This window comes from Jaculus jaculus, chromosome 4, assembly GCF_020740685.1.
Source record: "Jaculus jaculus isolate mJacJac1 chromosome 4, mJacJac1.mat.Y.cur, whole genome shotgun sequence".
NCBI classification, from domain to species: Eukaryota; Metazoa; Chordata; class Mammalia; order Rodentia; family Dipodidae; genus Jaculus; species Jaculus jaculus.
The window spans coordinates 124,880,163-124,896,799 of NC_059105.1; the positions used below are offsets into that span (position 1 = coordinate 124,880,163).

General features: G+C 39.1%; 1 protein-coding gene across 4 annotated transcripts in view; it reads right to left on the reverse strand.

Annotated features, from left to right (window-relative positions):
- Mtif2 (mitochondrial translational initiation factor 2) overlaps window positions 1-16,637 on the reverse strand; it is a 55,227-nt gene that overhangs the window by 7,250 nt on the left and 31,340 nt on the right. For all 4 annotated transcript variants that reach the window (XM_045147487.1, XM_045147486.1, XM_045147488.1 and 1 more), the window contains 4 exons: window positions 6,984-7,123; window positions 3,080-3,204; window positions 1,341-1,545; window positions 416-668 (listed from right to left, as the gene is read on the reverse strand). In XM_045147487.1, the coding sequence (XP_045003422.1) occupies window positions 416-668; window positions 1,341-1,545; window positions 3,080-3,204; window positions 6,984-7,123 (723 nt within the window). The remainder of the gene's footprint in view (window positions 1-415; window positions 669-1,340; window positions 1,546-3,079; window positions 3,205-6,983; window positions 7,124-16,637) is intronic.

A 16,637-nucleotide genomic window follows, 5' to 3' on the forward strand; every position in this document is an offset into this window, starting at 1 on the left:
ATAAGTTTTACATAGATATAAAGATTGGCTGGGTGTGAGATGTACATTTGTAGTCACAGCCCTCCAGAGGCTGATGCAGAATGACCCTGAGTTCAAGTATAGCCTGGATTCCATAGCAAGTCCTAGGCTAGTATGGATTATATAGTGAGATGGCTTCCCAAAACAAAAAAGGAAGGAAGAAAAGAGAAGGGGAAGGGAAGGAAAGGCAAGCAAGCAGGCCAGGTTATGCACACCTTAATTCCAGAATTTGAGAGGCAGAGGTAGGAAGATCACTGTGAGTTTGAGGCCAGTCTGGGACTACAGACTGAATTCCAGGTCAGCCAGAGTAAGAGCCTATCTTGAAAACAAAAAAACAAAAATGTTAAAATTAATTGTGAGAATAAAAATAAATCAATACATATATTCAAAAGGGTACCTTTAATAATTATAGGAAGCACATTAGAATCTCTTTCTACTTTTTCTTTTGGCTTTAAGGGTTTTTGCTCTTTTCTTTCTAGGTACTTCATGTACGATCTCTCCTTCCAGTGTAAAGTGCCATACTTCTCACGAGCTCTCCTATGTTCTTCTTGATGCTCCTTTCGCTTTTCTTCTATTATTTTCAGATTATCTTTATTTTTCTCCTGTTCTTGCTCAAATTTCCTCCAGTCAGTGACATCACGCGCCCTTGACTTACAAGAAGAAAACTGCATTATTTTTTCTTTATTATTTTCTCAATTTTTATTAACATTTTCCATGATTATAAAAAATATCCCATGGTAAAACTCTCCCTCCCCCCACTTTCCCCTTTGAAATTCCATTCTCCATCGTATCCCCTCCCCATCTCAATCAGTCTCTCTTTTATTTTGATGTCATGAACTTTTCTTCCTTTTATGATGGTCTTCTGTAGGCAGTGTCAGGCACTGTGAGGTCATGGATATCCAGGCCATTTTATGTCTGGAGGGAGCACATTGTAAGGAGTCCTACCCTTCCTTTGGCTCTTACATTCTTTCCGGAAAGCTGGCATTATTTAATGAAACACATACATTTTTGGTAGGCTTAAGGCTTTTTAGCCACTGAAATTAGCTTAACTCATAAATGAAACCATGAATTTTAAAAGCTTCAGCAGACTTGTAAAATTTTAATTAAAAAAAACTGTGCATACAATAGAAACAATTTAAAATTTTTATCTCAAAAATACTACTATAGTCAAATTATAAAAGAGCAACCCTGTACACCTCACAGTTTCTTATAAACTATAATTATTTGCTAACATTAATATAGTTATTTAACAGTAAACATTAAAGATTGGTATTTAAAATCATTACAGCAGATCTAATATGCAGGAATTAAGCTTGATATACCTCAGATTCTACTTCAAGAATTTCATCTCCTGCAGAAGGAAGGTCTCTCCAGCCTATAATTCCCACTGGCATGCTGGGACAGGCCTCATTAATTGTTTTTCCATTTTCATCAAACATTAAGCGTACTTTTGCCCAACTCTTTCCAGCAACCAGAATTGAGCCTTTTCTCAGTGTTCCTCTTTGAATTATAGCTGTTGTAACAGGACTAAAATGAATATAAAAGTAAATGTTCTTAATGCTATAATCAATATAATTGTATTCTCCTAAGTAGAGCAAAGATATTTTTATGAGAGTTAAACATATAACATATATTTAATGCAATTAATTGTGTGTGGTCGTAGGTGTGAATATATGTATATACACATAAGATTTATCCACATAGACAACTGTGAGTACACAGGATTAATTCCCTTTGCAACTTCTCAAGTAGTTTCTGATATAATTTGTTAGGCTGGGGATGTAGTAGATGGCTAAGTAGTAGAAAATTTGTTAACATAAGCAAAGCTCCAGGAGTTTTTAAAATTTGATTTTAATTTTTATTTGCACATATGTGTGTATGAATGGGCATGCCAAGGTCTCTTGCAGCTGCAAACACTGGACTTATGCTCCACTTTGCTTCTGGCTTTTCATGGGTGCTAGGGAACTGAACTGGAGCTGGCAGGCTTTGCAAACAAGTACTTTTGATGACTGAGCCATTTCCCCAGCCCAAAGCTCCAGGATTTTGTTTGATTGGTGGTTTTTTATAGATGTTATCTTCCCATGTAACATAGCCTGGCATTGAAGGTTTGATCCTCAGCATGGCATAAAACAGAACCAGAAAAAAGCCAGGCATGGTGGCGCATGCCTTTAATCCTAGCATTTGGGAGGCAGAGGTAGATGGATCACTGTTGAGTTCAAGGCCACACTGAGACTACATAGTGAATTCAAGGTCAGCCTGGGCCAGAGTGAGACCTTACCTCAAAAATCAAACAAAGAAACAAAAAGGTTAACAAGTAAATTTAACGTTACACGTTTCCTACTCAACTGAACAAAACAAAGCAAAACTATTTCTAATGCAGAACAGCACAGGGACAGAATGTTTTGATAATCCTTTTCCATATTCTAAACCTTCTCCATGTATGCTAAGGGGTTACCAACATGCTAGTGCACAAAGTAGTGGGAAAGTCAAAGCCTCTACTGAATATAGGTGCATTCACAAGGACCATTACAAAGATCTTGCTATATTATGTTTATATATTATATAGATATTTATATGGTGGATAAAGTCACAAATAATTTAGAAACCTTAAAATGCAACAATTGATGTTTCACTCCAATTTAGTCTATCAATCAGTGGAATAAAAAACAAACTGAACTACTTGAAGAAATCTCAGTATGACAAGATAAACAAATAGTTGTCATGGTCTGACGATAACTACTTTTTTTTTTTTTTTTGGTTTTTCGAGGTAGGGTCTCAGGCTGACCTGGAATTCACTATGTAGTCTCAGGGTGGCCTCGAACTCATGGCGATCCTCCTACCTCTACTTCGCAAGTGCTGGGATTAAAGGTGTGTGCCACCATGCCTGGCAATAACTACATTTTTGTGTTTTGTGTATTACTGAAATAAAGTAAAGCAAATTCTTTTGAAAATATTGTTCAGAAATTAACAACATACAACGAAATAATATACTGTTATATAATCAAGTCACAAAAGTCATGGAACAAAATTACTAAAAAGAATCATTTGAGCACAGTCCTACCCTCTTCCTTTATCTGTGAAAGACTCTATCACTGTTCCTTCCACTGGACCGGTGGCATCTGCTTTCAGTTCCAACATTTCTGCAAGAGCAATTGTTGCTTCTGCCAAAGCCATCAGATTATCACCCTTGGACAACAAAAATAAATTCTATTTGTAAATTAAATAAATCAGGGTCAGAAAGCCAACTAATCTTTGACAATTGTACTTTCCTTTTTTTTAGCATTAAAAGCATGAATTAGCTGGGCATGGTGGCACATGCCTTTAAATCCCAGCACTTGGAGGAAGAGGTAGGAGGATCACTGAGAGTTTGAGGTCATCCTGAGACTACATAGTAAATTCCAGGTCAGCCTGAAAAATCTACCCTTAAAAAAAAAAAAAAAGGGCATGAAATAACCAATTTTTTAAAAAGGAAGAAGGGAAAGAGAGAAGAAGGGAGGTAGGGATCAGCAAGAAACCTGATCCAGGTACAAACCTAGCAAGAAAAAGTGGGTAATTTTTAATATGTGGCCACTGGTGATGCTTATTAATACTTTTACATAAACACATGCCTTATTCTTTCTCCCTCTCCCATTCTCCCTCCTTTTCCTATATATATATGTGTGTGTGTGTGTGTATTTTTTTTGGGGGGAGGGGTTTCGAGGTAAGGTCTCACTCTAGCCTTTATGTGGGTACTGGGGAATTGAACGAGGGTTGTTAGGCTTTGTAGGCATGCATCTTAACTGCTGAGCCATGTCTCTAGCCCTCTTTCTGTATTTTTTTTTAAATGGGCTCATACTGCAGCTAAAGCTGGCCTAAAACTATATAGCCTAAGCTGGCTGGATTCAAACACAGGGCAATCCCCTTGGGTGAGCCTCCCAAATGATATGATTCCCAGGTATGAACCACCTTGCCTGGAAACAACTGTTCTCTCTTCCTCCTGCTAACCTGTCACCTCACTTTCAGAACACAGTAACAAGTTGAAGTATTGTGGAAAGAAAAAATATGGTCATAGTTAATGAATTTTGGAGAAAAAGAGATATTTTACTATTAAAAGAAGCGTAAGAGCCGGGTGTGGTGACGCATGCCTTTACTCCCAGCACTCGGGAGGCAGAGGTAGTAGGATTGCTATGAGTTCAAGGCCACCCTGAGATTCCATAATGAATTCCAGGTCAGCCTGGGCTAGAGTGAGACCCTACCTCGAAAAATAAAAAAAGAAGCAGCAGCAGCATAAGGAAGCCAGGCATGGTGGCACAACACTCGGGAGGCAGAGGTAGGAGGAGTGCCCTGAGTTTAAGGCTACCCTAAGACTACATACTGAATTCTAGGTCAGCCTGGACTAGAGCAAGACCCTAGCTCGAAAAACCAAAAAAGGAAAAAGAAATATCCAGTCAATCAGTAACAAACTCAACTGAAGTAATCATTCTGTTAGTGAAAAAAAAAAAAATTGGGGGGGGAAGTTTCGAGGTAGGGTCTCACTCTAGCTCAGGCTGACCTGGAATTCACTATGTAGTCGCAGGGTGGCCTAGAACTCACAGCGATCCTCCTACCTCTGCCTCCTGTGTGCTGGGACTAAGTACACCACCACACCCAGCCTGTTAGTGAAATTTTTATTTATTTAAATCTCACCTAAATGCCCTAAGGCTTATGCAAGACATGAATTATAATCATTTTTATTACCAACTGAATTTCATTTCTGTTTAAAATAGTCTTAAACTAGGTATGGTGGTTCAGACCTATAATCTCATACTTGAAAGCTAAGGCAGAAAGTCTAGTTTAAACCCAGATTAGGCGACATAATGAGCTTGGAGTCAGTCTAACCCTGTCCAAAAAAAAACTCCAAAAAGAAAAGCATGGGGTGGAGAGATGACTCAGTGGTTAAGGTGCTTGCCTGCAAAGCCTACTGACCTGAGTTTGATTCCCTAGTACCCACATAAAGCTGGATACACAAAGTGGTGCATGCATCTGGAATCCAGTTGCAGTGAGGGAGGCCCCTGGTATGCACATTCTCTCTGTCTTTCTTCTATCTCTCTGCTTACAAATAAGTAAAGGTTTATATTAAAAAAAAAAAAAAAAACATGGGAGAGATTGCTCAGTGGTTAAGGCCCTTGTCTGCAAACCCAAGTAACCCTGGTTCAATTTCCTAGTACTCATGTAAACCCAGATGCAAAGTGGCCACATACATCTGGAGTTCTTCTGCAGTGGCTAGAGGTCCTTACACACCCATTCTCAATCAATCAATCAATCTCTCTCTCTCTCTCTATGCCGCTGTTCGCAAATAAATAAATAAAAATTGGAGCCAGGTGTGGTGGTATACACCTTTAATCCCAGCACTCTGGGAGGCAGAGGTAGGAGGATCGTTGTGAGTTTGAGGCCCCTGAGACTACGTAGTGAATTCCAGGTCAGCCTGAGCTAGAAAAAGACTCTACCTCAAAAAATCAAATAAATAAATAAAAATTGAGGGGCTGCTGACTAAGGAAAATTGGCAAAACAAGCAAGGGTGCTGTTTTCCTGATGAACCAGATACCAGCACAAGGGGGAAGGAGATCAACACAGAGAAAAATCAACTCCTACCATATCAGAAAGCCAGAGCCTCAGAGGTCCCCAACATCTCATCACTGAAGCAGACCAAAAATGAACCCAACATAGCCCACAGAAATTTTGCGGAAGAGAGGGTGGAAAGAATGTCAGAGCCACATGTTGGGTCATGATATGCAGAGACATGTATTGTACCAATAACTGTGGGCTAACTCCACAATGCACGACCCATATATACATCAACAAGGAGGGGCCATTGGGGAGGGGGTAGATTACGAATGAGCCTAATAATGGTACCAAACTGCCTGTATTTGCTGAATAGAAAACTAATAAAAAAAAATTTTTTTTTAATGGAGTTTTACTGGTAAAAAAAAAAAGAAAAAAAGAAAAAAAATTGAGGGGCTGAAGAGATGGTTTAGTGGTTAAGGTGCTTGCCTGCAAAGCCTAAGGACACAGGGTCAGTTCTCCAGTAAGGCAGATGCAGAAGCTGGTGCATGTGTCTGGAGTTCATTTGCAGAGGCCCTGATGTACCTAATCTCTCTCTTTCAAATAAATAAAATATATTTTTTAAATAAAAAATAAAATTAAAACTCTATCCTCACATCATTTACCATTTATTTTCTTAACTCTGTCATAATTTTAAAAGCATTAGGTTTAGAACAAACTTTCCACCAATTAGCTCCAATGCCATGAACTGGTAACTGATCTATTAGGTATGTCAAAATGTTCCTTAGGGATGAATTCAGTTAATACAGCACCTACCTAGCATTCATGAGGCCCTCAGTTTGATCCCCAGAAGTGCTTAAGCTAGACACGGTGGCACACATCTGTAATTCCAACATTTAGCAGGTAGAAGAGGATCAGAAGATCAAGGCCATCTTTGGATACACAGTGAGTTTAACATCTTGGGCTACATGAGACTCTGTCTTATAAAATGTTCTTTGTGGGCTACAAAGATGGCTTAGTGTTAAGTGCTTGCCTGTGAAGCCTAAGGACCCCAGTTCGAGGCTCGATTCCCTAGAACCCACGTTAGCCAGATGCACAAGGGGGTGCACATGTCGAGTTCGTTTGCAGTAGCTAGAGGCTCTGGGGTGCCCATTCTCTCTCTCTCTCTATCTGCCTCTTTCTCTGTCTGTCACTTTCACATAAATAAATAAAAATGAACAAAAAAAGTTTTTTTAATATTCTTTGTGAGGCATAGGTAGGAGGATCATTGTGAGTTTGAGGCCACCCTGATAATACAAACTGAGTTCCAGGTCAGCCTGGGATACAGTGAAACCCTACCTCAAAAAAAAAAAATGAAAAAAAAGAAAAAGTTCTTTGGATATCATGTGTTGTGTATATGCCATATAGTGCCCACACTCAAGCACCTCAGGGAGTGGCACACTGACCGTAAGTGCAGAGACATGCACTGCTTGAACTTCACCTCCATAGTCTTCACACACCACGTCATAAGCCAAAAGCTCTTTTTTCACCCTTTCTGGATCAGCATCAGCTTTGTCACATTTGTTTATTGCAAGGACAATAGGAACTGAAGAGAAAAAGGGAAAGTGCAAATGAAAACACCTTCACATCCAGGTACTCACCGTGAGATAGACACATTTAGCCTGTTCTGGTTTCTCTCTGTTCAGTAGATGTACCTATTTAACCAAGGGCCCAAGAGCCCACTTTAGATTCATACCACTTCACTCAGCGCTCTACACATAAAGAAGGAATTCAAGTATTACATATTAAAATAGTAATGATAAGCAGATTAGAAACTAGGAATAAAAGCTGAGCTTGATTTAAAAAAAATAAATGAATAAAACTAGGAATAAAAGCTAAGCTTGATTTAAAAAAAATAAATGAATAAATAAGACACTAAGAACAGATACCTAAGATGATGAAGACATACACACACACAAACAAACACACACCAATATTTTGAGTAGAGAAAGGTCTATACTTAAACCTGAAAACAAGTAAGTAACTATATTGGTGATTATCTCCAAGCCAAAAAGAAAAGTCATAAACTGGGTGTGGTGGTACATGTCTTTAATCCCAGCACTCCTGAGGCAGAGGTAGGATATTGCTGAGTTTGAGGCCAGCCAGAGACTGAATTCAAGATCACCCGGGGCTAGAGCAAGACTCTACCATAAAACCAGATCATTTACTTCTTTATGGTTCTTATGAACTCATTATTAAAATCCAACATCTTATTCTACATTAAAACTAAGTATCATTACTACAAATTTTCTTTTAGGATTAATAGCAATGTTTTATTCATATACATAGCTCGGTAATCAAAACATAGTAGGATCTCAATAAGCATGTATTTGCTGGGTGTTGTAGTGCACAGCTATAATTGTAGCACTCAAGAGTCTCCAGCAGGAGAATTACTATGTGAGGTCAGCCTGGACTACAAAGTCAGACCCTGTCTCAGAAAACAAGTGGAAGGAAAGAAGGAAGAACAGCAGGAAGGGAAGGAGGAAAGGAAGACAAAAAGACATTTATAATCTACTTGTCATTACTAAACATATTCTCTCAGAGATAAACATTTTAAGACTTTTAAAACATTTTAAGAGGTAATTCTAGTTGAGCTTCACTATCTCTACAAAGAACAAGAAATTTAGACAGACACACAAAAATTTTTCCACAAGAATGGTGGCTCATGCCTATAATCTCAGCCTTCTAGAGGTTAAAGCAGGAATATTACAGCAAGTTCAAGGCCAGCCTCAGCTATATAGTGAGTTCAAGCTAGCTTTGGCTACAATATGTAAACCTGTCTTTAAAAAAGAAATCCAGGTAAGACAGCAGCATAGCATTCTGTCAAAACAGCATAGGGAGGGAAATAAGCAGAAATACACAGCAAAATATACCGTTCTACAGAAAAGTAAAGGTGTATAAGTTATTATCAACCACAGCAGAGAAACAAGAGTGACTAAGATCTTCCAGAAAGGAGGAAATCAGCCAGAATGTCACCAAGGCACCAGCACCTCCAGCTCGCATGCCCAGCCTCCTGGCTGATACAGTGACAGGAGCAGAAACCAAGTAAAGGGATTTTCTACTCACATCAGCCTTCTTGCAAAGTTAAGACACCTGAAGGAGAAGACAGCAGGACAACTGAGCAGTTGCTGACAGAGAACACAAATGGGACCAGATCAGCAGCTCCAGTACAATTCTGGGCACCTTGTACAGCCTCCCATCCCCCACCATCAGAGGAAATCATTCACTCCTAGCAGCATCCAGCACAGCCGATCAGAACACCAGATCCATAGCACAACAGAGAGGGATCAAGGTGGGCATTCACCATTGGTGAGATTGGAAGCTACCTTAAAAGATTAACACGGCCTACTTATACAAAGACAGGTACATAGGCTTGCACTGGAAGGGCTAATCTCTCTTTTCATGTCAGAGCAGGTGGGGTGGTTTGACTCAGGTGTCCGTCCCCCCACCAATAAACTTGGGTATTCTGAATGCTAGGTTCCCAGCTGATGGAGATTTGGGAATGAATGCCTCCTGGAGGCAGTGTATTGTTGGGATCTTGCTTATGGGTCTTATAGCCAGCTACCCCTTGCCAGGGTCTGACACACTCCCCTGTTGCCATGATCCACCTTATGTTGGCCAGGGGGTGATGTCCATTCTCTGGTCATGTCATCATTTTCTCTGCCATCGTGGAGCTTCCCCTCGAGCCTGTAAGCCAAAATAAACCTTTCTTTCCCAAACAAGCTGCTCTTGGTTGGGTGACTTCTACCAGCAATACAAACCTGACTGGGACACCAGCTGATGGAGATTTGGGAATTAACACCTCTTGGAGGTAGTGTATTGATGGGGGTGGGCTTATGGGTAGTATAGCCAGTTTCCCCTTGCCAAAGTTTGGCACACTCTCCTTTCCTGTTGTCCACCTGATGTTGGCCAGGAAGTGATGTCTACCGTCTACTCATGCCATCCTTTTCGCAGCCATCATAGAGCTTCCCCTCAAGTTTGTAAGCCAAAATAAACCCTTTTTTCACAAAAGCTGCTCTTGGTCAGGTGAACTTTGGCTTTATTAGATTATCTGTTTTAATCCCCACTGCTGCAAATATACTCTGTGCCAATTTGGATAGAAATTGTATACTGATCAGTTGATTTTTTTTTTTTTTTTTTTTTTTTTTTTTTTTTTTTGGTGTTTCAAGGTAGGACTCTGGTCCAGGCAGACCTGGAATTCACTATGTAGTCTCAGGGTGGCCTTGAACTCATGGCGATCATGCTACCATTGACTCCCAAGTGCTGGGATTAAAGGCGTGTGCCACCACGCCTGGCTGAGTTGAATTTTTAAAATTGCAAGCAAATTGCTCCAGCCAGTCTACTAGAATACTTCAATAACAGGCAAACTCAACACCTAGGGTCACTTCCACTGTATTCTTAGAATATAATAGCTACAGTTGGCACCTTAAACCCCTACCATGAGGATATATAAAGTTGAATTCACATGGCGAAGAATACAGCAGATAATTGGAAAACCCAAGAATCAAATTAACTCAAGATGCAAAATTCTCTACATTATAATACAAGAAACACAAAAAATCAAGGCAATACAATATTACTAAAAACTATAAACCCATCAGAAATGACGTCAGTGAGACTGTCTTAGATGAAATACTATACAAAGATTTTTTAAATGATCATATATATATGTGTGTATATATACATATATATATATATGTATATATATATATATATATATATATATATATATATATATACAGAGAGAGAGAGAGAGAGAGAGAGAGAGAGAGAGAGTTTTGAAAGACATCAAAGGAATCAAAGAAGAAAACTAACTCCTAAAGGAGAAGACAGAAAATCAACTTAATGAAATAAGGAGGTCAATATAAGACATGAGTAAAGAAGTAGAAATAATGAAATAATACCAATAAAAATATTAGAAATGAAATAAAAGAAGAGAATAAGTCTAATAGAAAACTCTGTAAAAAGTCTCACCAGTAGAATGGATGAAGGAGAGGACAGCATATCTAAACTAGAAAACCAGGCAGCAGATCTAATACAGTCCAACAAAGATACAACCTAACAGGAAGGTATGAATGGGAATTTCAAGATATTTGGGACACTGTAAAGAGATAAAATATAAGAATTCAGGGCTTAGTAGAAGAATTTCACTACAAAGGCATAACAGGTGTTTTGAACAAAATAACAGAAGACAAGTTCCCTCAAGTAGGGAAAGAGAAATAAGTATATTTTACAACAAAAAGTGGCTAAAGGAATATATGAACACTAAAACAGCTCTAGAGAAAATACTTGAATGGATCCTTCAACCTGAAGAGAAAGAAAAGCACACACATACAGAAGGAAGAAAAAATAAACATACTCAAATAATAGTTACTACAAAAGAGTAAAGGATTAGCCAGAAGAACTACAAAACACAAAGAATGGAAAGAATAAATACATACGTTTCAATGATAACTTAATATCAATGCCCCAACCAAAAGAAACAAGTTTGCAGAGTGGGTTACAAAGCAGAATTCTTCTATTTGTTGCCTCCAAGAAACCCACCTTTCCATAAAAGATGGACACTATCTTGGGGTCAAAGGTTGGAAAATGGTGTTTCAAGCAAATGAGCCTAGAAAACAACCAGGTGTCACTATCCTAATATCTAACAGGGTAGACTTCAAACCAACATTAGATAGGAAAATTAAAGAAGGCTACTTTATACTGATTAAAGTAACACTCCAACAGGATGACATTACAATCCTAAACATACATGCATCTAACATGGGGGATCCCAAATTACTCAAACACTATTAGAATTAAGGTCACAGATAACACCAAATACATTTGTAGTGAGTGGCTTCAATACCCCACTCTCTCATCATCTGATAGGTCTTCCTGGAAAAAAATAAAGAATCCGGGTGTGGTGGCACACACCTTTAATCCCGGCACTCTGGAGGAAGAGGTAGGAGGATCGCTGTGAATTCAGGGCACCCTGAAACTACATAGTGAATTCCAGGTCAGCTGGGGCTAAAGTGAGACCCTACCTCGATAAACATTAAAAAAAAAAAAAAGAATAAATAAAGAAAAGCATCTGGATTAAATAACGTCATAGAACAAACTGATCTAACAGATTATCTGTAGAACATTTCACCCAAATGCTGTAGAAGACACATTCTTTTCAGTAGCATATGGAACATTCTCTAAAACATACCATATATTAGGACACAAAGCAAACATTAACAAATACAGGAAAAATGAAATAAATCTGCGCACTCTATCTGATGACAATGGGATTAAACTAAAAACCAACAGCAAAAGAAAAGCCATACAGCATACACAAATAACATAAACTAAACAATATACTACTAAATGATGAATGGATCAATAAAGAAATCAAGAAGAAAATCAAAAAATTCATATAATCAAATGATAATGACAACACAACATACCAAAACCTTTGGAACACAATGATGGCAGTCCTAAGTGGGAAATTTTAGCTCTAAGTGCTTATATTAAAAAATTGAGTTCCAGTTAAGATGGTGGCAAAGAACCAAGCCAAAGCAGCCTAGGGGAGAAACAGCAAAAAAAAAAAAAACAAAAAAAACTGCAAAATACACACTTTTACTAAAAAGTGAGGTGTATAAGAAATTAAAATGGCAGCAGAGAAGTAGGAGAGATCCAGAGCCCACAAAGGCAGGCAGATGCAGCTACAGGAGCGGCACCAGGTCTGCAGGGCCACAGCAGCCAGGCTCAGCTTGAGCTGCAGGAAAAGCCAGGTGAGGAGATTTTCCACTCACAGTGGAGCTATTCGCAAACTCAAGAAACGTGGAGGACTTCCGGTTAAGATGGCGGCGTAGGTACCACGCCAAAGCAGCCTAGGGGGGAAAAAGACCAAAAAAACTCAGCAAAATACACACTTTTACTAAAAAGTGAGGTGTATAGGAAATTGAAGCGGCAGCAGAGAAGTAGAAGAGTTATAGAACATCCAGAGCCCGCACAGGTGGGAAAAGCGGCTCCGGCAGCTCGGCCAACCGCCGTGGTCGCGGCGCAGCAGAAAGCCGCCAGACTCGGCTCGAGCCACAGGAAAAGCCAGGTGCGGGATTTTCCCCTCACACCGCGCCCTCTGCAACTCGGGAAACGTGAGGGGAGAGCGGCAGTGAGCAACGGAGGAGCAGACCGCCAGGTAGAAGAACACGTGGAACAGCGAGACAACCAGAGCAGCCGTGGCTCCCTCCCCTCCCCCACCGCCTGAGCCCAGCTCCGGCGAACAGAGCAGAGGCCCGGGACCCGGCCACGCCAACTTGGGCTGACAATGGGACCCAAGCAGGAACAGAGTTCGGCAGCAACATCAGCGGCTCCAGCACCCCCAGCAGCAGCAGACCCAGGAGTGGCAGCAGCGGCAAACTCGGCAGCAGCAGCTTCAGCAGCAGTGGTGGCTCCAGCACTGGCAGCTACAGCAGCAGCAGAGGCAGCAGCAGCAGCTCAGTTTGCCCCTTAGGAAAAGCAAGTGCCCAGCTCCAGAAATCAGAACAGCAGCCCAACGACACAGGCAGCAACTTGACTGAGACCAAAATCACCCAAGGTAACTGGGATTGCACCAGGGAAGGGTCTCAATTGGTCACAAGCTGACTTGGATCCCTCAACAGACCAGAAATCTAAACCTCTTTGTTGATAGAGGATCTGGTCATTATAATAACTACTCTTGCATACATACGCGGGGCTGTTTTTGATTGAATATGCACAGTGTTTAGTTAAATTTTAGAATCTACCTGTATTTTATTCCACTCAGCCTGCTTGAATACTCCTATAGCAGGGAAACTCTACCCCTAAGAACATCTTTGTAGATACTCTGAGAGTCTTAAGAGCCACACCTAACACCTTAAGGTCCTACCCTGAAAATATATTACATCAAATCAATTGATACAGCTAAGAATACCCACCTAGCTAGAAAATCCAAGCATTAACTTAATCCAAGATGCAAAAATATATACATTATAACACAAGAAACACTAAAAAGCAAGACAATATAAATCCACCTAAAAGTATTAATGCATCAGAAATGTCATCCACTGAGAAAGAGTTAGAGGAAATGCCTGAGAAAGAGTTCAAAAGAATAATTATAAATATGTTCAAAGAGGTCAAAGAACACATGAAAACAATCAAAGAGGAAATCAAAGGAATCAAAGAAGAGGCAGGACACCAATTTAATGAAATAAAGAAGGCAATACAAGACATAAATAGGGAAATAGAAATAATAAAACCAGTCAGAATTACTAGCAATGAAGAACACAGTTAATGAAATAAAAAACTCTGTAGAAAATCTCACCAGTAGGATGGATGAGGGAGAGGACAGAATATCTAAGCTAGAAGACCAGGTGGCAGCCCTAATGCAGTCCAACAAAGAGAAAGACAAACTTATAGAAAAGTATGAGAGGGAATTTCAAGATATTCAGGACACTATGAAAAGAGCCAATATAAGAATTCAGGGCATAGTAGAAGGAGAAGAACTCCACTCCAGAGGCATAGTAGGCATCTTCAACAAAATCATAGAGGAAAATTTCCCCAAATTGGGAAAGAGGTGCCAATACAGATACAGGAAGCCTTTAGAACCCCAGCCAGACAAAACCCAGAAAGAACCTCTCCTCGCCATATTATAATCAAACTTCCAAACACACACAGCAAAGAAAAAATATTGAAAGCAGTTAGAGAGAAAAATCAAGTTACCTACAAAAGCAAGCCCATCAGGATTACAGCAGATTATTCAACACAAACTTTTAAAGACAGAAGGGCTTGGAGTGATATATTCCAAGTTCTGAAAGATAACAACTGTCAACCAAGGTTACTTTATCCTGCAAAGTTATCCATTCAAATAGATGGAGAAATAAAGATATTCAATGACAAAAGCAGGTTAAAGGAGTATTTGAAGACAAAACCAGCTCTACAGAAAATACTTGATAGAATCCTCCATGCTGAACAAAAGGAAAAGCACACATATAAGGAACCTAGAAAAAACAAGCTATACTCAAATACCAGTTAACAGAAGAGAGCACAGGTAGAACCAGAAACACACACACACACACAAAAATGGCAAACATAAATACACACCTTTCAATAATATCTCTTAATATCAACGGTCTCAATGCCCCAACGAAAAGACATAGATTTGCAGACTGGGTTAAAAAGCAGGATCCTACAATTTGTTGTCTCCAAGAAACTCACCTTTCTACAAAGGATAGACATTATCTTAGGGTGAAAGGTTGGAAGATGGTGTTTCAAACAAATGGGCCTAGAAAACAAGCAGGGGTTGCTATCCTAATATCAGACAGGGTAGACTTTAGTCCGACGTTAGTCAAGAAAGATAAGGAAGGTCACTTTATATTGATTAAGGGCACACTCCAAAAGGAGGACATTACAATCCTAAACATATATGCACCTAACATGGGGGCTCCCAAATTCGTCAAACAAACACTATTAGAACTAAGGTCACAGATAACACCAAACACAGTGGTGGTGGGTGACTTTAACACCCCGCTCTCATCAATTGACAGGTCATCCCGGGAAAGAATAAACAGAGAGGCATCTGGACTAAATGAGGTCATAGAAGGAATGGACCTAACACATATATACAGGACATTTCATCCAAAGGCTGCAGAATATACATTCTTTTCAGCAGCACATGGAACATTCTCTAAAATAGACCATATATTAGGACACAAAGCAAATCTTAACAAATTCAGGAAAATTGAAATAATTCCTTGCATTCTATCTGACCACAATGGAATTAAACTACAAATCAGTAGCAAGAAAGGCTATAGAGCATACACAAAATCATGGAAACTAAACAATACACTACTAAATGATGAGTGGGTCAATGAAGAAATCAAAAAGGAAATCAAAAAATTTATAGAGTCAAATGATAATGAGAACACAACATACCAAAATCTCTGGGACACAATGAAGGCAATTCTAAGAGGTAAATTTATAGCCTTAAGTGCCTATATTAAGAAATTAGAAAGGTCGCAAGTAAACGACCTAATGCTTTGCTTTAAAGCCTTGGAAAAAGAAGAACAAGGCAAACCAGAAATCAGTAGACGGGAAGATATAGTAAAGATTAGGGCAGAAATTAATGAAATAGAAACAAAAAGAAAAAGAAAACAATCCAAAGAATTAATGAAACAAAGAGTTGGTTCTTTGAAAGGATAAAAAAGATTGATAAAGCCTTAGCAAATCTGCCCAAAAGAAAGACAGAAGAGACACAAATTAATAAAATCAGAGATGAAAAGGGTAACATCACAACAGATTCCAGAGAAATTCAAAAAATTATAGGGACATACTATAAAAGCATATACTCCACAAAGTATGAAAATCTGAAAGAAATGGATGATTTCCTTGATCTATATGACCTACCTAAATTAAATCAAAATGAGATTAATCTCTTAAATAGACCTATAACAAACATGGAGATCCGAATAGTTATCAATAATCTCCCAACTAAAAAAAGCCCAGGCCCGGATGGATTCACTGCTGAATTTTACCAGACTTTTAAGGAAGAGCTAACACCATTGCTTCTTAAGCTTTTCCAGGAAATAGAAAAAGAAGGAATTCTACCAAACTCCTTCTATGAGGCAAGCATCACCCTGATACCAAAACCAGGCAAAGATAGAACAAAAAAAGAAAATTACAGACCAATCTCCCTCATGAACATAGATGCAAAAATTCTCAACAAAATATTGGCAAACAGAATACAAGAGTATATCAAAAAGATCATTCACCTTGACCAAGTAAGCTTTATCCCACAGATGCAGGGATGGTTCAGCATACGCAAATCAATAAATGTAATACATTACATAAACGGGTTGAAGGACAAAAATCACATGATCATCTCATTAGATGCAGAGAAAGCATTTGACAAAATCCAACATCCCTTCATGATAAAAGTCCTACAGAGACTGGGAATAGAAGGAACATATCTCAATATAATAAAGGATATTTATGACAAGCCTACAGGCAACATATTACTAAATGTGGAAAAACTGGAAGCTTTTCCACCAAAATCAGGAACAAGACAAGGGTGTCCA